Source organism: Sceloporus occidentalis, unplaced genomic scaffold (genome assembly GCF_023333645.1).
Source record: "Sceloporus occidentalis isolate IW3139 unplaced genomic scaffold, rSceOcc1.0.p SCAF_7, whole genome shotgun sequence".
Classification (NCBI taxonomy): Eukaryota; Metazoa; Chordata; class Lepidosauria; order Squamata; family Phrynosomatidae; genus Sceloporus; species Sceloporus occidentalis.
Genome location: NW_028316987.1, coordinates 95,269,275 through 95,296,505, shown reverse-complemented (window position 1 = coordinate 95,296,505; position 27,231 = coordinate 95,269,275). Strand labels below are relative to the sequence as shown.

The 27,231-nt window shown below is 41.7% G+C and overlaps 1 protein-coding gene across 5 annotated transcripts in view; it reads left to right on the top strand.

Annotated features, from left to right (window-relative positions):
• SETD2 (SET domain containing 2, histone lysine methyltransferase) overlaps positions 1-27,231 on the top strand; it is a 70,387-nt gene that overhangs the window by 22,861 nt on the left and 20,295 nt on the right. For 4 of the 5 annotated variants that reach the window (XM_089533788.1, XM_089533787.1, XM_089533786.1 and 1 more), the window contains exons 4-13: positions 5-4,461; positions 5,732-5,863; positions 6,595-6,723; positions 8,037-8,160; positions 8,863-8,940; positions 9,764-9,861; positions 10,273-10,399; positions 11,677-11,811; positions 12,784-12,912; positions 14,750-15,397. In XM_089533788.1, coding sequence (XP_089389914.1) covers positions 5-4,461; positions 5,732-5,863; positions 6,595-6,723; positions 8,037-8,160; positions 8,863-8,940; positions 9,764-9,861; positions 10,273-10,399; positions 11,677-11,811; positions 12,784-12,912; positions 14,750-15,397 — 6,057 coding nt within the window. Of the gene's footprint in view, positions 1-4; positions 4,462-5,731; positions 5,864-6,594; positions 6,724-8,036; positions 8,161-8,862; positions 8,941-9,763; positions 9,862-10,272; positions 10,400-11,676; positions 11,812-12,783; positions 12,913-14,749; positions 15,398-19,364; positions 19,658-27,231 lie in introns of all 5 variants that reach the window. The other variant, XR_016281983.1, reaches the window with a different exon arrangement.

Below are 27,231 nucleotides of genomic sequence, written 5' to 3'. Positions count from 1 at the left end.
GTAGGGCAAGGCTGAAAACATACAGAAACCTGGTTTTGTCAAAGGGCCAGTGTTCAAGGGAATTGCTTCTAGCCGCTTCCTGCCTAAAGGCACCCGAACAAAAGTTAACCTGGAGGAACAAGGCAGACAGAAGGTTTCCTTCAGCTTTAGCCTCACCAAGAAAACCTTGCCAAACAGATTTCTGACAGTCCTTGGGAACGATAAACAAAACGAGACACCAAGTTCCCCAGCAACAGCCCCTCAAACTGACATTGCCTCTAAAATCAAAATAGACCTTGGGGACTCATCTGGTGCGGTGGAAGAATTCTCACCGCCGAAGCCTAAGGTGGAATTGGGCAAGATCCATTTTAAGAAACATTTGCTCAATGTTACCACAAAGCCTCCCCTGGCTGCTGTGGTGCCTCCACCGCCTCCACCAGCACTTCAAGCACCAGCAGCTACACCAGAAATTGTGGAATTGCCATCATCACCTCCTCCCCCTCCTCCCCCTCCCCAAATTCTGTTAGCACCAACATTAGTACTAACCCCAGCAGTTTTGCCACAAGTTCCTGTTGCAGTATCAACAATAGTTGCCCCTGTGTCACCATCACCCTTAGAAAACATTGTCCAAATGACAAAAGAGCCTTCGGTGAAAACATCACCGGAGACTTCAGACTTGAACACTCAAGAGAGTTTTGTCTTGGATGATTCCAAAGAGCATTTAGCTGAAGTCGTTTTCAATGAAGCAGAACCAGCCTCAACAAAAAGACATTCCCACAGTGGGAGGGAAGAAGAAGTTTCAGATGGGTCAAAAGGTGCTTCTCTCTGTGCTAAAAAACAGAGTTCCAGGAGGAAGTTCTCATTGTCTGATGGCACGGTACCAGGTTCTGAATCTGATGAAGATTCTGTAAGAACCTCTTCTAGTCAGAGATCCCATGAAATTAAATTATCCACAAGCTCAGAGAAAGAAAAGGATTCACGAAAGAGCTTTACTCCTCACAAAATAGAAGAGCAGGTAAAATCTTCATCACGGTCTAGATCTGACAGAGATGAAAAATATTCCAGTTATTCTCGAGAGAGAGACTCAAGGTACTCTTCCACCCGTTCCAGATCTGACCGAGAGAGGAGGCGAAGTAGATCTCGCTCTCATTCTAGATCGGATAGAAGTTCTAGACCCAGTTTGACCTATTCCAGATCAGAACGGTCACATTACTATGACTCTGACCGAAGGTACCACAGGAGCTCGCCATACAGAGAGAAGAGCCGATATTCTCGTTCTTACGCAGATATCAGGATGAGAGAGAGTTCTGATTCTGAAGAAGAGTATCGGAGGACATACTCCAGGTCTACAGACTCACGGCGCACATCCTCTCATTCCTCATCTTACAGAGACTCTAGAACCTCTTCCTCTTATTCAAAGTCTGAACGGGAGAGCAGGACAGAATCCTCTCATACTGACTCAGATAGAAAAGGAAAGCCCACAAAATCAGAAAAAGACACAAGAAGGACTTCAGAAACTGATGTTTTAAAACGGTGTTCTCCTGTCAGTGAGGTGCAACATCGAAGGGGAACATCCTATTCTAAAGCAGACAGCAGTGTGAATTCTTCCCGACACAGATCCACCTCTTCTAAGTCATCTGTTCCAAAACCAGATAAATTTAAAAGTTCTTTCTGTTGTACAGAATTTGAGGAAATCAGAGAGCAGTCTAATTGTATAGACTTGGAGGCATCTTGTATACAAAGCTGTGAAACAAAAACTGCTGTTCGACAGAAGCCAGAAACAGAAAGGACTGTTTCTCCATTAAGTCAGTTTAGTGATTCACCTACTTTTAAAAAGCTAGAAGAATCAAAAGAAGGTTCTCCTATTTCTAAGTCAAATGAACTTGCAGGAATTGATAGCCATGACAGTATTAAGGAAGTTGAATCTTTTGTTAAGGTAAAACATGATGGGTTAAGAACTTGTTCTACGACAACAGAAACCAATATAAATGAATTTCCAGAAAGCAGGACCAGTAATACTGCATTCTTCTGTAACTCTGAAATGGAGGCTACAATGTCTTCTGATAATAGTCTAGATAGATCTGATAGTTTAGATATATTTGAATCACCATTGCAAGTCAAAAGTCCTCATTTCAACAAGATACCATCTAATGGGGTCCAAAGTGTATCACCTTCTAAAGAACATGCTCTGGGTGATTCCCTGATCCTTTTGAGTGAATCCAACTGTTCGTTTCAAGAAAAGGAAGAAGTTTCAATTCCCTCTGAATATGAATGTGTACCTTCCTGTCCTGAGAATGTAAATCATTTTGAAACAACAACAAAAGTGGATGATCAAACAGATCACTGTAGTAAAACCAAAGATCCACTACCTAGTTACCTTTCAAATGATGCCACTCTGTATTATTCAGAAGTTGAAATTGAAGCTGAGCCTTCAGATATCAAAGCTACTCCAGGATCTTTTAATGATATTAACATAGAGCCGCACATTGAACCATTTAAATCTTCTGATGTAGAGGATCAAAATTCATCAGGATCTACTCATGAAGGTGAAAAATGTTTTAGACAGTTCAGTTCATTAGAAAGTAGCCCAGTCAGAGATTCTTGTACAGAGGAATACCTTGTGGAAGTGAAATTAGACAATCAGTGTGTTGCACAGGAACAGCAAACTTGTGAAAATGGTTCCTCACAGTTGGAAGTGACCGTGGAGGAGGAGAAGGAAGAACTCTTGGAGTGTTCTGAAGTAGCACTTGAACTAGATGTTGATTCTGTTTTTGAAAAAACAAAATTGCCTTTTAAAAATGAACATTCTTATTATTTAGAGAGACCACTGGAAGACCCAGAGAAAGAAGAACCTGATGAGGATGAAGACTCTGTTACCCTTGACGAAAGAACTATGTCTGGTTTGAATGATCGCTCTCCTGAAGTCTCCGTGATAAAGGACAATCACTGCTTGGTTGGATCTGAATTTTCAGATGCCATGTCTCCTTCTTGTGATATTGTCGTTGCTGTAGAAGAAACAGAAACTGTACACGAAGCACCCAAGTGTGACAGTAGCCACAGTAATCCTGAACTCACTCCTGTTCACAATGAAGACTATTTGGATGTGGCTGAAAGCGCGAGTGAACAGGGTAGTGATGAAAGTGAAACAGAGGACTCTGATTCAGATGACAGCAGCGTTCCAAGGAATCGCCTTCAGTCAGTTGTGGTCATTCCAAAGAATTCTACAATAACTATGGAGGAGAGTAGTCCTTGTTCCTCGCGCAACAGCCAAAGTAACAGACGCTACTTGGATCATTGGGAAGATGTTAGGCCAGAATCCAGCAAATTGTTCTATGACGAAATGCCAAATGACTTGGAAGATAATAATGGTCTGCAAAATGAGAGGAAGGGTCTCCTTTGTAGAGATGTGGAGGGGACTCTAGCAATATCTACTGAGCTCAACAGAATAGAGATGGAAGATCTTCAACCCAGTGCCTTCCAACCTCAGAGTGATGATGTGGACAGTACAAGTCAGCCAGAGCAAGCATCTGATTCTCTGAGCAAGCCAAATCCAGATGAAAGATTAGCGTTAAGCAAAACAGCATCTCTGCCACGGTCAACTGGTGAATCACAAGAGCAGGAGCTGCATTACCATTCCAGGACTTTCGAAATGGCTGACAATATGTTCAGGTTGCAGACCAGTGTTTCCAAGCCAGACAGTAGGCAGGGGAGGTCTTGTTTTGGCGATCTCCCTGGCACTGGAGACTTCTCTAGAGAGGATGGCTTCCATTCAACAGAGGAAGGCAGCTTGGAGTGGGATTTCCCTCAACCCGAGAAACCCAGCAGTACTTACCAGCAGCCTGACAGTAGCTATGGCAATTATTCAGGTTACATTTACCCACCAGTTTCAGGACCCTATGTTGGGTCCCATAATTACTGGCATGACAATGGCTATTGGGACCCAAGATTGACTAACAGACCCTGCGAGATGAATTATGAGCGGATTCAAGGGCAGGTCCCAGATTCACTTACAGAAGATCATGAAGAGTATGAAGAGGTTGACTGTTGGGTCGATGAAAGCCAGTCCTACTTGCCCAGTCAGTCAGTGAAGTACCATCCGCGTGACCCCAGAGAGAAGGGTTCAGTGCAGGCCCATGAGATAAGCAGTAACTCCACTAAGGAGCCGATGGCTGCAAGCGAGCGAAAAGAACAGGTGAGCAGGGCTTTGGAAAGAAATGACATGAAAGAGCGGGGGCCGCTGAAGAAGAGGCGGACAGATTTGGAGAGCGAGTCGGAGAGCGATGGGGACTCCCAGGAAAGGAAGAAGGTCAAAATGGAGGGTGAGCGGTTGCCAGTCATACCTCCGGGGCACTCTTCAGGAGACCGTCCATTGTGTTTCATGGAGGACTTCAGGGACCCACAGCGATGGAAAGAGTTTGCCAAGCAAGGGAGAATGCCCTGTTACTTTGACCTTATTGAAGAAAATGTGTATTTGACAGAAAGGTAATTGGCTTCAGTTACTTTTTAAAAAGAGTAATTACATGTTAGCATGGGGACAGCATGTCTTACATACAGTGCTAAAGGTTTGCTGTGTTCAATTTAGTGTGGGAGCAGAGGAAACATTGTCATTTGGACTGGTATGTATGACTTGCTTATGGTGGTCTCAGATAGGATTAGAAGGAGCAGCCATTCCCAAAGAGGCATTGGTCTTTTCAAACACACTGCTTACTAATAAGTAGTTTCTTATCTCGTATACTATTCAGAAGTGGTTAGTAAGAATTCAGTGTTTTAGTTTGCAAGTGTAGTTTCTCAAAAAAATTGCAAAAGGTTTAACATCCAAACCTTGTAACCCGCTGTTTAGTTTATACAAAATTCAGAAATATTTATGTTTTGTTAATATTTAAGTTTTGAACTAAAGAGTTGGAAACTATTTTTATTATTAACTCCCCACCCTTGTAATAATGATTTTTTTTCAGTCTAAGAAAAAAATGAAGAATTGAATACAAGTTGAGTTTCCCTTATTCAAAATGCTTGGGACCAGAGATGTTTTGGATTTCCAGATTTTTTGGGATTTTGAAATACTTGTATGCAACATCTTAATACCATAGGTTCTCTTGGAGATGGGACTCTAGTCTAAACATGAAATTAATTCATGTTTTCTATATACAGTGCACCCACGCTGTATGTGGGCGCACTATACGCAGCTACAAGCTTATGCTGAAGCTGCGCGATAATAAAGTGTATGGCACATGCGTCCGTGGCTTGCACACTGTACTGCGTCACGAGCATGCACCCCTATTCTTTTCACTGGGGCGTGAGCATACACGAAATTCCTCTTATGCAAGGGGATCCGGAACTGATCTCCCGCACAAGGGAAGGGCCCACTGTACCTTTATCACATAGCCTAAAAGTGATTTTATACAATATTTTAAAATAATGTTGTGCATGAAACCATGTTTGTGTACACAGAGCCACCAAAAGCAAAGTGTACTATCTCAGCCACCCATGAAAAAGTTTGAATTTTGGAATATTTCAGATTTCAGATATACAGATCAGGGAGACTCAACCTGTACAGTGTGTTATAGATGCAAATTGAATGTATTGAAATTCCAAGGAATTTGCAAAACATTTGGTCTTCTCACAAGCTTTACTACATTCCATATGTCAGACTGAACACTTCTATGTCCATTGTACTTTTTCTTTTGAATAAATTAATCAGTTGTTGTTATCTGGCATGATACCATCAATTCATATTCTGTGGAAATGTCCATAGAAAGAAGAATAAATCGCACCGTGACATCAAACGGATGCTGTGTGAGTGTCCTACACTTTCCAAAGATGAGAGAGCTCAAGGAGATGTGGCATGTGGAGAAGATTGTCTAAATCGTCTGCTCATGATAGAATGGTAAGGATACTTTTGCCTTTTGGTCTGCTGCCATTGTCTCCTGCCCACACCCTGAACTGCAGCATAGAGAGAAGAAGTTTTGCTGCCAAATGAATTAAACTAGATGGTCACTGAAAATAGCATGTATAGATAATATTGCTAATGGTGGCAAAGTGGCTCATTGCCCCCTTACAGAGGTGATGAAATGTGCCCTTGTGTTTGGGAGGGAATGTAAAACTCATTTTTGGTTCCAGGATTTCTCCCCCCCCCCTTCATGGGTACCAAAATCCATGGATGCTCAAGTCACATTAAATACAGTGGCATAGTAAAATGGTGTCCTTTGCATAAAGTGGCAAAATCAAGGTTTGAGATTTGAAATTTATACCTTTTTTGGAATATTTTCAAGATGTGGATGTTTGAATCCATGGATAAAGAATCCATGGATAAAGAAGGCTGACTGTATAGTTGTTGTTACCACCCCCACCCCCCATTTTTGAACGTTCTGAAATCATTGTAACGATTTACTGAAAGATCTCCAGATGTTTATTTAATCCTAAAGTATAAAGCACACTGGAGAATGAAATCTGAGTCTTCACTGAGGTGGTTGTGTTTTGAACATTATAGGTTTGGTTGTACTTCTTCGGAGAATCACATCTAGTCTTTCTAGGATGCTCAGTACAAAAGGGACTCCGAAGGCAGTCACCAGTGGCTTATGATACCTGAATTATTTTATTGTTCTCCCTTGTGCTTAGTTCTTCAAGATGCCCCAATGGGGAGTACTGCTCCAATCGGCGGTTTCAGAGGAAACAGCATGCAGATGTGGAAGTCATCCTAACAGAGAAGAAAGGCTGGGGGCTGAGAGCAGCAAAAGACCTGCCCTCGTAAGGCTTTGCTTATTGAAAGGGCTTCAACTTAAGGGTTTTCATCTCTTGTGCACAAAACACTTCCTAGTCAGTAGGAACGTCTTGGTTCTAGGCCAGACTATTTCTCTTCCTTTTTGTTGGACTTGTCAGAAATGAAATGTAGGCCAAAACTATTCAGTGAACCAGTGAGAGAAAATGCTGCTGTGTTAGCATGCCTTTGCACAAGGTCAACCTCTTTTTAAGCCTTCAGAAGCCTGGTGCCCTGTTCCTACACACACACAGAGAACCCCCTCTTTGGCTGCATCTGCACTGCAGAATTAATGCAGTTTGACACCGCTTCAACTGCCATTGCTCAACGCTATGGAATTCTGGGATTTAGCCTTCAATGTCAGGGCGCTGTGGTGCCACAAAAAATTACAAATTCCAGGATTCCATAGGAGGAGCCATGACATTTAAAGCAGTGTCAAACTGCATTAATTCTGCAATGTGTCATCAGCCTCAGACAGGAAGAGAGATCTCATAGAAAGCCCAAAGGCTTTGGGAACTTAACTTAGACTGCCCCCCGTTCAATATTATTTGCATATTGCATATTTATGTATATATTTACAAAAAAATGCATAATCACATTATTTGTATCTTCGAGTATGTCATAAGAGCTCAGTGTAAGAGTGATTTTGAAACAGTCTAAAACAATTGCAAACAATGTTAACAGTGTAAATCCTTAACCTGGGCTGTATCTCCGCTGCAGACATAATGCAGTTTGACACCGCTTTAACTGCCATGGCTCAGTACTATGGAACTGTGGGATTTTTAGTTTTGTGAGATATTTTGCCTTCTCTGTCAGAGGGCTCTGGAGCCACAACAAACTACAGATCCCAGGGTTCCATAGCACTGAGCCATGGCAGTTGAAACAGTGTAAAACTGCATTATCTCTGCAGTGCAGATTCAGTCTTGAAAATCTGAGGGACATAAAACTGGCTGCTTAGGCTTGTTAAAGTTGTCCACTGCTGGGCTAGGTCCAGCAGAGAGGTTTTGACTAGGGCTTGGAAGTCAACTCAGGATGGGAATAAACACACATGTCATGGGAAAGTATTTCATATTGTTAGGGCAACTACTGTGAAGGCCCTGCTCTGAGTAGAGACCCTTCAAGCACACAAAGATGAAGCTCTGAGCAGGAGCATTTCTGTAACATCTCAAAGTGCAAGGGGTGGATTCATACAGGGGAAAGCCTGCACTGAACTGTTCTAGGCCTGGACCACTTAGGGAGTTATAGGTCAAAACTGGGCTGCTAGTAAGTCTTAGATCTTTTTTTCTTTCTTGGGCCTGCTTAGTAACACCTTTGTACTGGAGTACTGTGGTGAAGTACTGGATCACAAAGAGTTCAAAACCCGAGTGAAGGAGTATGCCCGAAGCAAGAACATCCACTATTATTTTATGGCCTTGAAAAATGATGAGGTAAGTGCCCAGTTTCTCTGTAAAATGGGAGTGGTAATATATATGGCTGTATGTATGCTGCAGAATTAAAGCAGTTGTTCCTGGGATTTGTACTTTGGGAAGATCTTGAGCTTAGTCTGTCAGAGAGCGCTGGTGCCTCGCCTGACCTAACTACAGATCCCAGGATTCTGTAAGATAGAGTCATGGCAATTAAAGGAGTATCAAACTGCTTGATGGCCTCATGATGGCCCGGAGTGAATAAAGTTCAGAAATGAAATCACCAAAGTAGAAGGAGCAAGACTAGCCAAAGTTTTTTTTAGTAATACATATTTATTTTAAATACTTATAGGTTTACCTGTCCATACAGGTATATGCATAAACCTGTGTATCTTTCAACGGTGTTATATGTCCATACTTGTAAGATCACCAGTTGTGCATGAATACGATTTTGGTTTATCTCACTGCTATTAGAATAATGTGACCCTAAAAGGACGTCACACAACCTCTTTGGGGGAGCTTGTAATTTTTCCAGTCATTGGATAATGAGACACAAACAAATGTTAACTTGTTAGATCAGTTTTCTGTAAGAAAGAGACTGTGTGTGTGCATTTTTCTTCATTAAAAGAAAGTGAAATTCCAGTTAAAACCCTGCCACAATTTTAATTGTTTGGACCTAGAAGGGGTAGTGTTAGGCAGGAATAAATATTTTCCTTTTCCTTTCAGATAATAGATGCTACCCAAAAAGGAAATTGCTCTCGTTTCATGAACCACAGCTGTGAACCAAACTGTGAAACTCAGAAGGTAAGTTACAAGAAGATGCTGTTGCAGTCTGGTTTTAAATTAAATGTGGCTTGATTTGTGTAGGACAACTCTCCTACGTGAAATATCCTAGTTGCTGAAGGAGAAAGCCATCTGTCTTAAGATGTTTGCAAACAACACACTTTCCATGAAGAAAGTGAGAGGCTAGTTTGGCCAGAGTAAAAACGTCAGACAGGGTCTGGAGATAAAAGGAACGCTACCATGCCAGAAGATAAGGAACTGAAATTCTTAACTGGGGAGTTGCTCAAAGGCACAATAATTTGAAATAAGTCAGTGATTGAAATAAGGAAGGATAGGCCATAGTCTGTACAAAGAAGAATAGGTCCTCAAGAGGAAAGAAATAGATGAGGCGGGGGGGGGGGGTATTTACAGAATGTGAAAGAAACAATCTGTGCTTTAACAGGAACATTTAAAGGCAGTTGGAGTTGGGACAGGAAGGGTGAAGCAAGAAGTATGCATGTGTGTTGAATTTCATAATATTTTCCTAACATTAGCTTGAAGCATTATTTTGAAATAAATAAAGCTAACCTTTGACTAACAGTTCTGCAGATCTGTTCTAGTTTACTTCATACACTGATTATATAAATGGAACGCTATGAATTCCAAATTTTGTAATTAAAACGGTCTTGGATTTAAAGTGCTCATTTGCTTGAGTTGTGATCACTTGGCATAGAAAATGATTGGTAGATGCCAAGTACTCCAGTAATGCAGAGTCATTTCTAGAATACATATGTTTTTTAAAATAAGACATAATAGTTATAAATACCCCTGTTAATCTTATTGTACATTTTGGACGTCTCTTTAGTGGACAGTGAATGGACAACTGAGAGTTGGCTTTTTCACCACAAAGCTAGTACCATCAGGCTCAGAGCTGACTTTTGACTACCAGTTCCAGAGATATGGGTAAGTGCTGTTATTACTTTTTTGCTTGATTTGGTAAATGTAAGCACATTTGAATGAGAGCAAATAAAATGATTTGGAGCAAAGTCAGGTATAGGTCCTTGATTTAATATGTGATTTAAACTTTGCAAATATATTTTAAAAATCGGATTTCCATCCCCAAACTGCCACCCCTTTGCTGAGGGGTCTGAGGCCATGATTCATCCAGAAATCTTCTAAAACCTTTCTGCATGTGGTTGGCTCTGCAATTAATCTGGTAAAGGCTGTTTTAAAACATTTGCCTTTGAAGGTAACATCTTAAAAGCAAGAGCATCATTAGATAAGATGCTCACTGAGATGAAATCTGTTTAATTCTACAGAAATAATTGCCTGGAAATCTTACCTGTCCTTTTGTCACGTCTGTGTTTCAAACAGCAAAGAAGCACAGAAGTGTTTCTGTGGCTCTGCAAACTGCCGAGGCTACCTTGGAGGGGAGAACAGGGTCAGCATTAGGGCGGCTGGAGGCAAAATGAAAAAAGAAAGGTCGCGTAAAAAAGATTCGGTAAGGAAACTTTTTACTTCCTAGTACAGCTGGGTTTACCTGTGTATCTTTGGGCTGGTGAGTGCTTTGGAAATAGGCTGTATTGCATGTTTCTTCCTGGGTCTTTTTCAAAAAGTAAACTTTTAGCGGATGATGTTCTCAGATCAAACAAATATCTCAAACTGGCACATTTGGGTTTAACTATCATTCAGAGGGATCGGGGCCAACAGAACTACAGTACCATCCTGCACAAAGTAAATGCGGCAGATCTCACAGGAAGAGTTAGCCAACAACTAAGATGTCCTGACTGTTGTGTGGGTGGTGATTCTTTCTGCCAACACCTTCTTTTGATTTGCAAGTGGTCTTCCCAGTTACCTGACAAAATCCCAAGTCTCGCAATGCCTTAATCTTTGTATCTGTTCTCTTGTGGCCAGCTCCCATGTCACATCAGTAATATCTCAACTTCTGCATCATGTGAGTACTTTCTGTGCCACTGTTGAAGTTCGATTGCTCATGTGGAAAATAATCACATGTCTGGTGTAGCCCGTGTGATGGGAACCTCTTGATGATGGATGTAGGATTAAAAAGCTGATCACAATGGAGTAGTAACCATGCAACAGTTGTAATGTAAAACTTAGGCTTGATATTTGCCAAGATAATAATTTGTTTGAATTCAATTCCCATCCAGGTATTACTGGAATTAAATGAGTGGCCTTTGCTGAAATTATAGAAGGTCATCTAGACCAATGTCCTGCAAATGAAACTTTTCCGTCTCTTAGCCAAATATTCTGAATCAGTTTGTCAGAATTTGTCAGGTCCTGTTTAAAAAGGGTACACTTTTAAAATATTCTTTTGGCACAGAGATAATCCAATTACATGCATCTGTGTTAATTTGTATTGTCTGCCTCTAGAAAACTTTACATACTCCAACAACTCTGAATGGTTAAAACTATTAGAACACAAGCAATGAAACTGATTTCTCAGTTTCACTTTGTGATGTCCCTTTGAATATGCATATAGAGATAAGATAAAACTCTTTGTTTTTGCTCTACTATAATCCTGTTTTGTTCAAAATAATTTAAATTGATATTTTATTATAGTCATTTTAAATTGTTTGTATTTGAAAAATTTGGTTTGGTTTGGGGGGGGCACAGGTGACTTTAGTGTGCTGGAAATCCAGTGTCTGACCTAATCCATGTCCCTGTTGCTAAAAAGCCTTCAGGCCTAAAGCTGTGGTGGGGAAGGGTCTGGCATGGATATTGCTGTACCTTGTGCACAGTTTCTTTTGGTTTTGATAGGTGGATGGAGAATTAGAGGCACTCCTGGAGAACGGAGAAGGGCTTTCAGATAAGAATCAAGTTCTCAGTTTGTCCCGGCTGATGGTACGCATTGAGACTCTGGAGCAAAAGCTTACCTGTCTCAAACTCATCCAGGTGAGGTGACCCCTTTCCTTCAGGCTGTTTGGATGTTAAATCCAAATTAGAAAATGAACTGTAAAGTGAATTAGATAATTCATTTTGATTGTGGGGCTGTGAGGTTATCAGGCTTTTGTAGAAGATTTGCATCACTGTGTAACTTAGTGGAGGTAGAGAGCCAGCAGGAGACCTGAGGCCATGGTGAACAACTTTGAAATAGCTGTTGGAGTGCACCAAAAATAGGTGTTTGTGCAGCCTCCTGCTCTTGTCAAGAAATGAGCAGAGAAGTGAAACCCACTGTATCTTTACATTAGGGGATATGTTTAGTTGTGAAGAGTTCAATATAGGCTCTTTCTCAAGGGAAGCAATCATTTCTCCAATCATATTTCCTGGCATAGATCTTCAGAAGCAACCCAGTCTTCCCATATATTTTTGAGCACTTTTGGAAGACTATTCGTCTGAAAACTTGGTAGCCATCACCTTTTCACTTGGGACTATGGCTAGTTAACCTACTGATAATTGTTATATAGTACAGTATTACTGCTGTAATCCCGCCTCGATCCAAAGGGAGAGGCGGGAAATATAAATAAATTTTTATTTTTTATTATTAGTATTATGAGGGAATCTTCAAAACAGTTCAGTGAGACAGGTCAGTATTCCTTCCTTCTTACAGAGGATTGGCAGAAGAACTTAGCTAGAGTTGTGCAGTGAGATTTCAGTATCAGTTCCTCTGTGTCATAACTCACAGCTCGATAAATCAAGGACTTGTTTATTGCTTTTTAAAAACAACAAACCCGGTGTTGCTGCCTGATCATGGTAATATGTAGCTTTATTTGAAGCTGAATTTTAGTTTAGTGTGCTGCGCTTTTTTTTTTAAATAGTAAAATGTATTGTATAGGTTTTGATAGTTTGTAGTGTGCCTGGAGAAACAGTTGCATGGCCTCCTGGTCACTTTTCACATTTTCACACACGCTCTCTTTCTTTTTAAAGAATACGCATTCTCAAGCCTGCCTGAAGTCCTTCTTGGAATGTCATGGCTTATCCCTTCTCTGGATTTGGATGGCAGAGCTTGGGGATGGCAGGGGGAACACAACCAACAACCTGAAGCTCCAGCTAGAGGTCAGTGGTTACCTTGAGAAGACTGCCATGTGGCTCTGGCAATGTGTACAAACTTTGAAAAGCAGTGACCGTATATAAAGTTAGGAGCTTCCATTTCAAGAAGAAGAGGTTCTGTTATGATGCCTACCTTTGTCCTTCCCCATGCCTTTAAACCTCCCTTCCACTTTACTTTTTGTTAAGCTTTAACCAGCATTTGCTTTCATAATTTAATGGGAATGTGGTTAGCACATGTAACCCAAATCAAAAACAACACTTTGAAATAGGTTCTGATTTTGGAGAATTAGTTTGGCCATGGCTACTAGTGACAATTGCATTATATTGTCTCTGCTGCCCAAAACACTCTAGCTGTCTATCCCAGTTACTATGGAAGATGAATAGAAAAGAACCATTGCTTTGAGGGCTTGTTGATGAACTTGTTGTGGGCATCTAGATGCCTACTCTGACACTGAGTTTGCCTACTCTGTTTCTGTTCTGACACTCATCTGTGGGTGTCAGTTGCCTACTCTGATACTCATTGTCATCATTTGGCGTAGTGACACTCAGCTCTAGTTGCCTTCATCCTGAGTCATCTGGGAATGGGCAGGTGCTGGAACACTGCTTAGTTGCATTAATAGACCGAATAAGGGCCAGTAAACTGTAGCCGAGTCCTGAAAAGGCAGAGGCTCTGTGGATTCTTGGAGCTACCTGCCCTGGATGGGATTCCATTCTCCCTGAAGGAGCAGTGTCATAGCTTGAGAGTACACTTAGATCTATTTTTATGATTGGAAGCCCAGGTGGACTCCATGACTGTGTGTGCTTGGGGCCACCTTCAGCTGATCTGTCAACTACAACCTTTCATGGACAGGGATAACTTAACCACAGCAATCCATGCACTGGTAACTTTCCAGTTAGACTACTGCAATGAACACTATGTGGGGCTGTCCTTGAAGATGACTCAGTAACTGCAGCTAGTGTACAATGCAGCAGCTAGGCTGCTGACTGGAAAACCATACAGAAAACCATTTAGGACCGGTAGTAAAGGCATTGCATTGCTGCCCAAAACACTGGCTTCTGGTCTGAATTAAGGTGCTGGTGATAACATTTACTGTACAACCCTAAATGGCTTGAGGCCTCAGTACAGTGGACCCTTCATATTGGGGGGCTGGTGATCTGCGAATGTGACCACCTATGGATTGTCATGTCCCATATTATTCAATGGCATACATGGACATGCTGATGTGTCAGCTTGCATGTTGGTGTCATTGAATAATATGGGGCACCGTGTGACCATCTGCAAGCCTCCACAATCAAATTGGTTGTGTCCAATTTGCACATGCATTATGGCCAGTATTAAATTGTTTACCTGGTTTTAAATTGTCTGGTTTTAAGTGATAAATGATTTAATAGTCTTCCACAATTATTGTTATTTATGGCCTCCCATTGATTTTATTATATGTCCCCCCTGATATCTGCAGATATAGTGTGGGATATAAATATTTTAATGAAATAAATAAATGAAAGACGGGCCACAGCATGATAGACTAGATGAGCCTTTTGTTTAATTCAGCAGGGCTCCTACATTGTTAGGCATTTGGTATCCATAGTTTGCTCATGCTGGCATCACAAGAAACAATGATTAGAGCTGTGTAGAAAACAAAGAGGGAGAGTGGAAGACAGATTGAGAATGCAGGAAACAGGGAGCATTTGATTTTACAACTTGTTAATGATCATCCAGCTATCATTTGGACATACATTGATTGCTAATGTTATAGTGCCTGTCTCCTCCAAACAAGGTATTGTAGTTTATAACAAACAATTGTTGAAAGATAACGGGTGCCATGTTATGTTTTGTGATTAGATTATAAAAACGTTGGAGCTCTTGCCTATTCCCAACAAAAACATGTTAGAGGAGAGCAAAGTGCTTCCAATAATCCAGCGCTGGGCCCAGACCAAGTCTGCCATTCCACAGCTCAGCGAAGGGGATGGTTATTCCAGCGAGAACACATCGCGGGCTCATACTCCCCTCAATACTCCAGATCCTTCCGCTAAACCTAATCTAGAGGGTGACACAGACACTCCTAAGAAACTTGCTTTGCGGAGGCTCAAAATCATAAGTGAAAACAGCATGGACAGTGCCATCTCTGACACCATCAGTGAGATTGAGTTGAAGGAAGGCAAAGAGGACCTGGAACATCCAGAGAGTACCCCACCAGAGACAGTGGATGAACAACCAGTGCAACAAGAGCCTGCCAAGGATGTGGCCGTTGAGGCCTCTGCAGACATCAGCAAGTCTCAGGCAGCAGAGCAAGAGGTTGAACCTGAGGCAGAGATGAAGGAGAGCATCACCACAAAGCTAGAAGAATCTGTTGCTGTGGAAACACCTTCTCAAGATGAAGAGGAAGGCTTGTCAGATGTGGAGAGCGAGAGGAGTCAGGAGCAGACGGATAAGATAGTGGATGTCAGCGATTTGGCTAACAAGCTTTTGGATGGCTGGAAAGACCTAAAAGTAAGTTGGGGTCTCTGTAGCTGTTCTTGGTGTCATTCAAAATGAAATGTGCTTCTCTTCACAGTGTATATGGGTTTCCTCAATTCATGTAGATTCCTGCTTTTCTTTTCTTTTTTTAAAAAAATGTCTTCAGAAAGGAACAGGCTAAAATTATATGACATCCACCTGAATTTTGCTCTGCTTGGTCGAATTTGAATTGCTAGGGAAGGTAGGATGTGTTGCCTGCATTGCAAACACGTTTAAAATTCTTCCATTAGAAAAGAATGTAGTCAAAAACTTTCTAAAAGTGTTCCCTTTCCCTTTCAATACAAAAACTGTCTGCACTTTGCTACTTGGCAAAAGAGAAACACTTCAACTTGACGGGGAAATAGTTTTGTTGAATCAGTTTAATACCAATCATCTTGAGAACCTTAACATTTTCTGAAAAGCCCACTCAGGTCCTTTGGCATACCAGTTTGCAATGAAGGAAGTGGTCAGCAGGCTTTTCTGATAAATTGTGAAGTCACACTACTGTATAATAGGAATGTTCACTCCATTTAAGCTGAAATTGAGATACCAGCTGTCTTGGAAAACATAGGCTGCCGTAAGGAGTGCTGCTATGCTCTTGACAGAGTAGTTAACCTGAGAATGGCCTTGCTGCTTAAGTTGTGTTTGATGTCTTGCTGCCTTATTTATTAGCTTAGTGTGAAAGTGGGGTGGCAGTGGACAGTACACTGTGTGCTGTGCCCATATCTTTTTCTTGTCACGTGGCTATCATAAGATTTGAACCTATAGTCACTTCTTCCCTTTGCTGCATTGGTTACTGCATAAGGAAAAAGAGCCTGCTTCTCTTTTCCTCCTCACTAGTATTAATCTTTCATTCCTACTCTAAGGAGAGAGGGGAGTAGATTCAATGGTATCAGCTGGTGACTTCAGATTAAGGGAATGAAAACTATGAAGAAGTCCAGAAGCAGGGGAGGCAGACTATGCCAGTGACCTGTCTTCAGGGGTGGGAAACTTCTTTGGGTTAAGGATCAAATTGTCTCTAGGCATGCTTGTGAGGGACCATCTCCCAAAGTGTATAGAGCCACCCCATTGCTGCCATACATGCCCCCTTGGAACTCATTGCCCAGACTCCATTCATTCTTTCTCATTCTCTCCCCAAAATCTGCACTTCTGCTCTTTCTCTTGCTGCAGATAGACGTTTTTTTAAAAAAGCTTCCATTGGCACCAGTGACTCCTCAGCATGCTTAAATCCATCATCTAAAAAACCTCCATTGATACCAGCGAGTGCTTTTTAAAAGTATGATTATGGAAGGGGCAGTTTTGGGGAGAGTTGCAAGGGTAGGGAACAGAGTGTTTAGCCCTTTAATGCCCAGCCAAGATTTCCCTCCCCCTCCCAAAAAACACCCCTCTTCCTGACTATATTTAGATATTTGAAAGCTTCTGTTGGTTGTTGTTCTGTACCTTCAAGTTATTTCTGGCTTATAGTGACCCTAAGGTGAACCCAAGAGAGCCTGCATAGTACAGTGGTGTGGGTATTGGAGGATGATTCTGGAGACCAGGGTTCAAATCCCTGCTTGGCATGGACTTGTGGTAATCTATCACGGGGTGTTCTTAGCAAGAGTTGTTCAGAGAGGATTTGTGTTTTTTTCCTCTGAGACTGAGAGAGTTTGACTTGCCCAAAGTCAGCCAGCGTGGAAGTCTGTTGGGTGACCATGGGCAAGTCAAACTCTCTCAGCCTCAGAGGAAGGGAAATGCAAACCCCCTCTGAACAAAACTTGCCAAGAATACCCTGTGACAGGTCGCCATAAGTTGAAACCACTTGAAGGTACAACAGCAAAAGGTCAAGTTATCATGGGGTGTTATTGGCAAGATTTGTTCAGAGAAGTTTTGCCTTTGCCTTCCTTTGAGACTGAGAGACTCAAAGTCACCCAGTGGGTTTGCATGACTGAGCAGAGATGGTAACCCTGGTATCCAGAGTCATCATCCAGCACTCAAAAATACTGTATCATGCTTGGCTCTCTTGCATAGATACCAAAGCCCATATGCATTGCCTGGGGTTTGATCCACTGCTGATCAGAGATGAAGAGGTTGGGGCCTGGAGAGACTTAGGAATCTGGTGCGGAAACCTCCTATGGGCCAAGTTGAGGACAGCTTTTAGGGCCAAAATTACGGATGTTGATATGACCCGTTGATAAGTCAAGGGTAAAACTTAAAGGTATGTAACAAAGGATCCAAAGGATGAAGCAAAGGAAAACAATGCCAAAGAATGTACAAAATTCCAGCTGGCATAATTATTTGTGCTCACTCTAAAGGCAGCTAGATGGGTGAGAGAGTAGAAGGGGCTGCTTCCTGGACAGATTACACTCTTGCCTTTCACCAGGGGATGGGTGGTTCCTTTTTTATGTGAGTTAAAGTACAGTACTTACATTGACCCACGGATAAGTCAACTCAGGTTTTTGGGGTCAGATTTTTCACTAAAAGTTACAGACATATACATGAATATATACAATAAATTGTATTTGCAGGATGAAAATGTTTTGTAAGTGTAATGAATGATTGAAAAGAGAGAGAATTTCTAAAACAATATGTTATGCTTCTGAGTGTTTGTACAAAAGTAAGGCTGTGAATCTTACTCTCTTTCTGCCTGAAATATGTGCAGTCCATGCTGCACCTTGACTTTGACAGCTTAAGGCTTGCTTGCAAGAACGCTTTTCTGCACAGGAAGAGAGGAGAGCTTGCCTTAGGTTTGCATGCATCTTGTCCTGAGCTGTCCCCAGATAGATTGGAGGGGGGTATTCTCTAATACCTGTATGCAGGAGCTGCCCAAACCTGGTATCCTTGCCTGGACTGAATAAAATACTGATAAATTAATTGATCCTGCTACCAAGAGCTGATGAATCTGGTATGGTTTACTTTCTATCTAGTAAGAGTACGTAGGGTGTATGTGCATGCATGTGTGCCTTACTGCCACCCTCTTCTCCCATCAAGTAGAAAAGCGTTGTACAAGCAAGACCTTAGGTTTCTAAGATTTAGAGTTTTGTATTTCAATTGATCCATGGTTTAAGTCCTCTAAACTTTTTGTTCTCATACTTGTGCCCCCATACTGGGTGCTCAAGGGGGGAAAGGGAATTTGTTGTAAAAGAAAAGCCTATTGCGTCTCAATTTGAGGTTTCACAAAGCTTAATCTTGGTGTTGGGTTAAGCCTAAAACAATAATTTTCCTGCTAAGTGCGCGCTCTCTCTTTCTCTCTCTCTCGCTTTGTCTTGGGATAGTTCTGGCTCAAGAGCAGTTTGGTTATATATGTGGTCAACTATGGAATCATTATCTATCAAAAGTCATTGTTCCAGATTTTAAATCCCTTTTTATTTACATTTATATATTACATTTTATATTCATAAAGCCAATACATGGTTTTAAAATACATATTCAGTTGACAAGACTTTCCTGTGTGAGTGCTCAGTGTAATATTACCCATGTATCTGAAACTGGGCTCCTTCCTTACATCAGTCAAAATAACAAAATACCCATGCATTTGGAGATACTCTAATGGCACACTGATTATAATCTGTCCCACACCTTTTCATGGCTCTAAGAGTTAGCTGCTTCTGTCTTGACATTCCTAGTGGCTGGTTTTGGACTTGTCCATCTGTACTAAGTGCATTAAAAGCCCTGGAAAACATGTAAGCTTGAGTTATTGGGAAATGGCATATCTCTTACCATATGAAAGCAAAGAATATTTGGGACAGGTTGTCTCTAGGATAGAAGCATAGCCCACTTACCCTGTTCGGTGATCAAAATGGAAAGCTTTAATGTTGATTGTTTTTAGGATTTTTTTTCCACCACATTTTATGAATCTGGTCACCAGAGTAGTGCTTTGGAAACATCGGGTGGGAGGGTGTGAAGAGCTTGTAACTTAAAGCTGTGTCCTTCCCAACCTCTTAATGCTGACCCCCTTGTAGTAATTTCAACCATTTCCATCCAGCTTCTCAGGGCAGCAAGGAGCTTGTTAACATCATCCCCAGCTGACCATGCGTCTCCTTTTCTCAACTCCATTTTCAACTCCGTCCTGAAGAAAGGAGAGAACCTAGCGTGCGTACTGTGAAGAAAACAGGAAGATGGTTGGGAAGCTGGATGATGCATGAGAAATGTAATAGGTGGAAAAAGAAAGGACAGAGGTGGCTAACTCATTGATGCCGACGTAATTTTGGTGCGTCCATTGCCGGCAATGGATGTCGCTCTGGGAGAATCCCCCTATTCCTGGCGGGAAAGAATCGAGTGAGCTATTCTTTTTTTTATATATATCTATATATATATATCTCATCACACATACACACACAGAAAGACAGCTGCTGTGGCTTGGACTTTGAAGGCCTTTATGGTTAGAAGTCTTGAATCCAGGCTGAATATCCGCAAAGCCGCACACAACCCACTAAAACACACACTTCACAAATCCAGAAGGGTACGTTTTCAGCATAGGTTTCTGCAAGCGTTTCCTGTTGACTGAGGAAATGATGCATGTGTCTCCCTGTGCTGAAAATGTAGTCTACACTGGAACGTGCAACAGGGAATGGCTTTAAACAATCTTTGTGCAGCTCACACAAAGGCCTGGAACTTCACGAGTGTGTCTTTTGACATGGGATGGAACAGGTAAGTGTCTCAGTAAGGACCAAAAAAATTTGAGCCATAGAAAGCATCAAAATGTCTCCAAGGTATGATGGCTAATGATTCCATGGTTGACCACTTCTCAGCTTTTGGATGAAGAAGCTGGTGGGTGTTCATAACAAAAAAAAGTTGTGAGAACATATTTAATACTTCCACTGGAATACTTTGCTTAATCATGAAATGGATGTTCTTAGTCCACTATGTAGTCCAAGAGACTGTTTCATCCATAAATAAGGAGTACGTTGGTGATTATACTGTTAGTTGACTCTAGTTTTATTTTCTGAGAACCTGGGGAACATCACTGTGGCCAAAGTTAGGCTAGTCCTGCATCAGACAGTCTTATTCATGTCTCCTTGAGGTTAGTTTCATGCCATGCATGTGTACTAGAGTAATGCACTGCCTTAGGAAGGCATTAGGAAGTGATGAGTGTTAAACCCCCGGCAACTGTGGCCTTTTCAGAAGACAGCATTTTCTTTTGGATACTTGCTGGACTAGTTTACTCAATCTTTGGGCTATGGACACAGGAGTGTTGTTCTGGCCCCTTTAGATTCATACTTTTATTTAGACTTGATCTACCAAGTCTGTTAATGACCTGGTAATAGCCTGGAGGAAGGAGATCTGTAAATGATGATTTTGTAGACAGAAATGTCTTTCCACCTCATCCCTTGGGCTTTTTACTGTGCGTTTTCTTACTGAATTGGTCTCTTCTTCAGTTGTTTCCATTTGTTTGATATAACACTAGCTTGCATTCTTGGCCTCCCAGCTGTTAGTTGCTTTCCATTCCAAACAGGGCTTCATAATACTAGCTAGGAGAGGGAAGAGAATATGAGAATTGTCCAAGGGTGAGACTAGCTACTGCAGCAAACAGACTCTTAACGTATGTTGATTTCATTGATAGGATACAGTTTGGTTGGCAAATCTCAGGCTGATATCCAGTGACATTTCTGCTTTTGGCACTGTGGTCACTAGGAATATGTTTGACCTCAAAGTGGTAATGGCATGGTCTTCATTTTAGGGCCTGTTTCCAGATGTACCTAAATACTGAAGTCTTTTATGCCATTGGATTTGGTCTAGTAGGTGGACCAATCCTGGGCAGTCTAATACAGTGCCAGATGTAAATGGTGAGGCATTTTCAAGAACTTTTCACAGATCTTATATTTATAGAGATTGGGGTATTCATAACTTTAGGATTTTGCAGAACTTTGCAAATGCTGATACTTCCAAAACAACAAACAACAACAACAACAGTTGTCTAGAGTTAGAAAACAGTTTCTTGCCTATAGAGCTTATCCTTTGATTTAGTATTCAGATACAGAGTTAAATTAGTATGATGACCATCTTTGCTTTATTCTAATGACAGTCTAAATATTATCCCAGTCCCTGAAAGACAGAGGAAATATAAAAACGGAGAGAAGATAAAGCATGTATAAGGCATTCATTTACAGTTGTCCCTCCACTTTTGCTGGGGTTAGGTGTGAAGGACCTCTGTGAAAGTGGAAAAACCACAAATAAAAAACTACTATTCATTTTACCTAAGAGAACACCTTTCTAAGATTCTCCAGGTCCTCCAATGCAACACTGTGGTCAACACCTGTCAGAGGTTGATCATAGAATCATGCTGGAGGACCCACAAATGCCTAGAGAAGTGTTTCCCTGGGAATTTCACAACCTATGGTCAGCTTCTGGCAGAGTTGCGCTGGAGGATCTAGAGATTCCTAGAGATAACATATTAATCAAAACCGCAAAGAATCCAAGCTGCAAAAGTCAAAGCCGCAAATGTGGGGGGCCAGTTGTACGTCATCTGCACTACAGTGGAGGAGGGTGCTTGACCATTATTTTATACAGAGTATTACCACCAGCCTCCAAAAGACCTCATACTTGATGGGATGTATTTTTCTACTTGGCTGGAACACCACCCCTTTTAAAAAAAATATCTCCTTCCTTTGAGCCAGAATAATCAGAATAATTTTTAATCTAATAAGGTTTCTTAAATATGTAGCTCTCAGGGTTTTTGTGTCTGCATTTGTAGGGAAATATTTTTATTTAGCCTTTCAGCAACCATAGCCAGGCAGAAGAAATAATTTATTAGCTCTGCCTCTGTCTCCTCCATTTCATTGCTTTACGCAAACAGATTAATCTCAGATGCAACTTGCAGATGTTGGAGTCTTGCTTTTTTCATAATAATTGTTAAGTAGGCACCCCAGATTTAAATAAAGAAATTAGCGTTTAAAGCCAAAATATTTGGTATTTCTCTGGACGTATTTTGTTCTATTAAGTGTATTGTAGATACCTCCGTTTCCAAAAGTAAAACCTAGTTACCACTGGCCTGCATGCCATCTGGCCTGCAGTCTTCCTTTGTGTTATGCAGGTTTTTACTTGTTTAATAATGGAAGCAGAAAACAGGATCTACCCCAGAAATACAGTTTTAAAAGTGGAGGTGAGAGCCGGCGTGGTGTAGTGGTTTGAGCATTGGACTACAATTCTGTAAACCAGGGTTCAATGTCCATCTTGGCCATGAAATCCACTGGATGATCTTGGGCAAGTCACATTCTCAGTGGCAAACCTCCTCTAAACAAATCTTGCCAAGAAAACCCCATTATGGCCTTCGGGTCACCATAAGTTGGAAATGATTTGAAGGCACACAACAAGAAGAATTCAGAGACATTATTAGTATGCAAAGTATAGATTATTAGTACGTCAAGGGATTTTGCAGCACCTTTGAGATAAACTGTGTGAAAGAAGTTGTAGCATAAACTTTCGTAGACTTAGGTCTGCTTTCTCAGATGCATGAATTCACTCCATGCATCTGGGGATGTAGACTGAATCTGCAAAAGTTCATGCTATAACTTCATTCACACAGTTAGTTTCAAAGGTGCTGCACAATCCCTTTGCAATCTTAAAGTGGTTTTCATGTAATGACCTAATTACATTAATGATTATTTACTTATTCAGAATATTTCTATACTGCTTTTAATTTTAAAAACTCCCCAAGCAGTTCACAACAAAAAACAGATACTATAAAACAGTAGCTAAGGGGTGAAATAAGAAGAACAAAAACAAGTCCATTTAAAATTCATTAAAAACTAGGGGTAACAGCCAGAATTATATTTCATTTATATGCTGCCTTTCTTCCAGAGTGAGACCTAAGGCAGTTCACAAAAAGGAATCAATTAATATCGTAACAATAAAAAATTAAAAATAGTTAAAATCATCACATTAATACAGTATAAAATTACTGAAAAGGTTTTTTATTTAACTACAGTTTAAAAAATAAACAAAGCACATGCCCCAATTTGAAGCCTCACTGTTTGCACATTAAAAGCTTGTTTAAACAAACAGGTCTTTGCTTGCCAATGAAAGGAGAGCAGGGAAGGGGCCAGCCTAACCTCCTGTGGAAGGTTGTTCCAAAGGGTGGAAGCAGCCACCGAGAAGGCTCTCTCTCGTGTCCTCACAAAGTAAGACTGTAATGGTGGTGGGCACCGATAGAGAGCCCCCAGAGAGGGCTTAAGACTCTAGGAGAAAGATACGGTCTTCCAGATGCCGTGGACTTAAGCTTTATAGGTCATTTTGAATTGTTCCTGGAAATGAAGCGTTAGTCAGTGGAGCTGTTTTAATAAGGTAGTTAGTTACATGCTTCCTAAATCTGGACCCAATCAGCATTCTGGCCACAACATTTTGGACCTGTTGAAGTTTCCAAAGGCAGTCCCAGGTGGAGTGTGTTACAGTAGTCCAAATGAGATGTAATCAAGGCATGGGCCACTGTAGTCAGATCTGACATCTGAAGGATTAGGCACAGCTGGTGTAATAGTTTAAGCTGTGCAGATGCACTCTTGCCCACTGCTGAAACCTGGGCATCCAGGCTCAGAGTTGAATCCAGGGGGGAACAACCAAGCAGTGAGCCTGAGATTTCAGGAGGAGGGTAACCCTGTTTCAAGATCTGCCTTACAACTGACCAGGCACATCTCTGTCTTGTCTGGATTAAGTTTTATTTGTTTGCCCTCATCAAGACCAATACAGATAAGACATTGGTTCAGTACTAAGACAACTTCCTTGGAATCAGATTAAAAGGAGAGAGAGAGAGTTGGGTGTCATCAGCATAATGGGACACCAAACCCCCAAACTCTAGATGAACTTTTCCAGCAGTTTCATGTAAATGTCAAACAGTATGGGGGCCAAAACTGAGCACTTAGCCAATGGCCAGGGCATTCATCAGGAGTCTCCCAGCACCACCTTCCTGAGTTCAGCACTCAAGGAAGGGCTGGAAACACTGCAAAACAGTGTCCCCATCCCAGAGAGGTGGACCAGAAGGATACTAAAATTGATGGTATCCAAAGCTACTGAGAGGTCCAGTAGAATCAACAGGGACACACTCCCCCTGTCCAGTTCGCTGTATAGGTCATCCCTCAAGGGGATCAAAGCTATCAACATCTAATAACCAGGAATGAATCCAGATTGAAATGGGCCCAAGTAATCTGTTTCACCCAGGTATCCCTGGATCTGGGAAGCTACTGCACATTCTAGGATCTTGCTCAAGAAAGGAATATTTGATACTGGCCTATAATCCTCAGATATGATGGGGTTCAGAGAGTTTTTTTTTTAAAGTAATGGCCTCACCACAGCCTCTTTTAAGCAGCATGAAAACTTCCCTTGCTGCAGTGAGGCATTCACCACTCCTCTTAGTCATTCAGTCAGTCCTCCTCTACCTGCTTTCAGGAGCCAGGAGGGGCAAGGATCCAGGACATGTGGTGGCTTTCATCTCTTCAAGGAACCTGTCCACATTCTCAGGCTGCACAAATTGAAATGTATCCAATAATACACGACTAGCAGGGACCACAATTACATCTACTGGATCTGTCTCAACTATACCATCCAAGTCAGAGTAGATCGAAGTGAATTTGTTTCCAGAGTGCCTTGCAGGTTTTTCACAGTGGGATGTTGAGTGGTTTTTTTTTTCCTCTTGTGGACCAGACCATTCAAGATAGCTCTGCTGGACGACACTGTGCAGACACAATGATAGCAGAGAAGTATATTTTTTTGCCGCCACCATCGCCACAGCATAGGCCTCCCAATGGGCTCTACCCATGTTCAGTCCAACTTGCTCCAAGTCTTCCACCATCAATATTCTAGTTTTCACATGATTAGTATCTTCACCAGCAGTTCCTTAGTAAACCAGAAGGCTTGCCTGGCTCCATTCCATGAGAGAGGAGGATGCTTGGGGTCAATCATGTCCACCACCATGGCTATGTCCCTATTCCAGCGATCAGTCAGAGCTTTGACAGGCTCACTTGCCAAGGCAACAGGGAACTCCCCAAGGGCCATTGAATCCATCTGGATCCCTGTCTCCTGGGGTAGACCATCTTATTTGGCCCCCTACTCCTGCAGGGCCTCCAAGTCACAGTGAGTCTAAACCCAATGAGATAGTGATCAGTCCATGATAATGGAACTACTGAAAGTTCCTCCACGTCCAGATCACCATCATCCTTCCCAGCACAGAAAACCAAGTCACACCAGTAATCACTTGGGGCAGACCCATGGTTATCACGACAGACATGAAGTCCTGAGCTACTCCCAACAGAGTGGTCTCTGCATGCATGTTGATGTTCTCAGGACAACTATCAGAAGGAACTCCAACACACCTGCTAAGAACAACTCAACCAGCTCAGATAGGGAGACTGTTGAACAGCATAGTAGGCAATACACTGACAATCCCTATTCTGGCTACCCACCTTCAAAGCTAGATTTGGATATCGTTGCTCTGGACCCCTTCACAAGCAGCATTGTCCATCTGCATCAGCAGTGTTGATCTGCCACAGTAGACATAATATACAATGCAGTATCAGAACAGAGTTTTGGCAGAATAGGCCCACTTATAGGAATGCTGGCAATTCTCTTAAGAGCCATTGGGTAGAAAGTTGTCAGCTAGCACACAGAAATTTAGGAGTCAATTAAAAATGTTAAAAGTTGTGAAAGGACTGCAAAAGTCTTGTTTACAGAGAGCTTTAACATACAGTAGAGTCTCAATTATCTGACATAAACAGGTGGGCTGATAGTCAGATAGCCGAAAATGTCAGATAATCCGGAGGGTCCAAGAAAAGCCTTGAAATCACTATGAACTGCAAACCTGGAGGTACTCGTCTTGCTCGCTGCTGCCACCACCACACTTGGGGACGTATTTTGGGGCGTGGCTTCACTTGCCCTTCTCTCCTTGCCCATCGCAGCTGCCATGTTTGGGCGCATGTCTGGTGGTGTGGAAATGCCTACAGCCGCACCACCAAGCAGCCACGATGTCGGATAATCTGGAATGTCGGATAACCGAAGGACGGATAATCAAGACTCTATACTAAACATTTAAAGGCTGGAAGCTTAAAAGCAAAGATGGCTAAATAGAAATGTTGGTTTTTAAAAGAGAAGCTAAGACAGACATGTCAGAAACCTGACTAAGAGAGAGCAAGTTATTCATTTCTTCATGCATTACAAGTATTTCTTAATCTCTTCACTACCCATTAGGGCTCCAGAAAAAATGTAAACTAAAACATAGAAAACGTGACCAAAAAAACAAAACCAAAACAGATTTTAAACAATTATTAAAGTCAGTTATACAACTTGTTATTTAGGTGTTATGCTCAGTTGTGATTTGATGTGAATGAGCCTTAGGTTTCTGCATCTGCAGTGTTTTTGCTTCCATTTTTACTTCATCACTTGTCATGTTATCTAGATGATATGGATAGCATCACCTCTGTTTCATTGCTGCTGAATGAGCCTATGATGCATGTTGCATTTTTAAAAGATGGTCTTCTTCTTAAGACAGCAACTGCTGGCCAGTCAATTCCAAGTTGTGGATGGTTGAATCTGTGGATGCAGAATCCATGAATATGAAGGGCCAGCTGTAGTTTACTGTTCTTCTAAAGCAGGAGTGGACAACTGTGGCCCTTCAAATGGTGCTGGCTTACAGTTCCCATAATCCCTTCTCTTTGACTATCCTTGTTAAGGCTGCTGGGAGTTATGGGCCAAAAACATATGGAAGGCTACAGTTTCTTATCCCTATTCCAGGGAATCACGGGGAAAGCTGCATGATCTTGACCCTCATCTCTGTCTTTCTCTGTTTCCCCATGTATCAAACTAGAGATGGTAAGATTTTTGGCAAAGAGTCGTCTTCCCTGGTTCTTTATAAAGCACTGTGCCTGTGA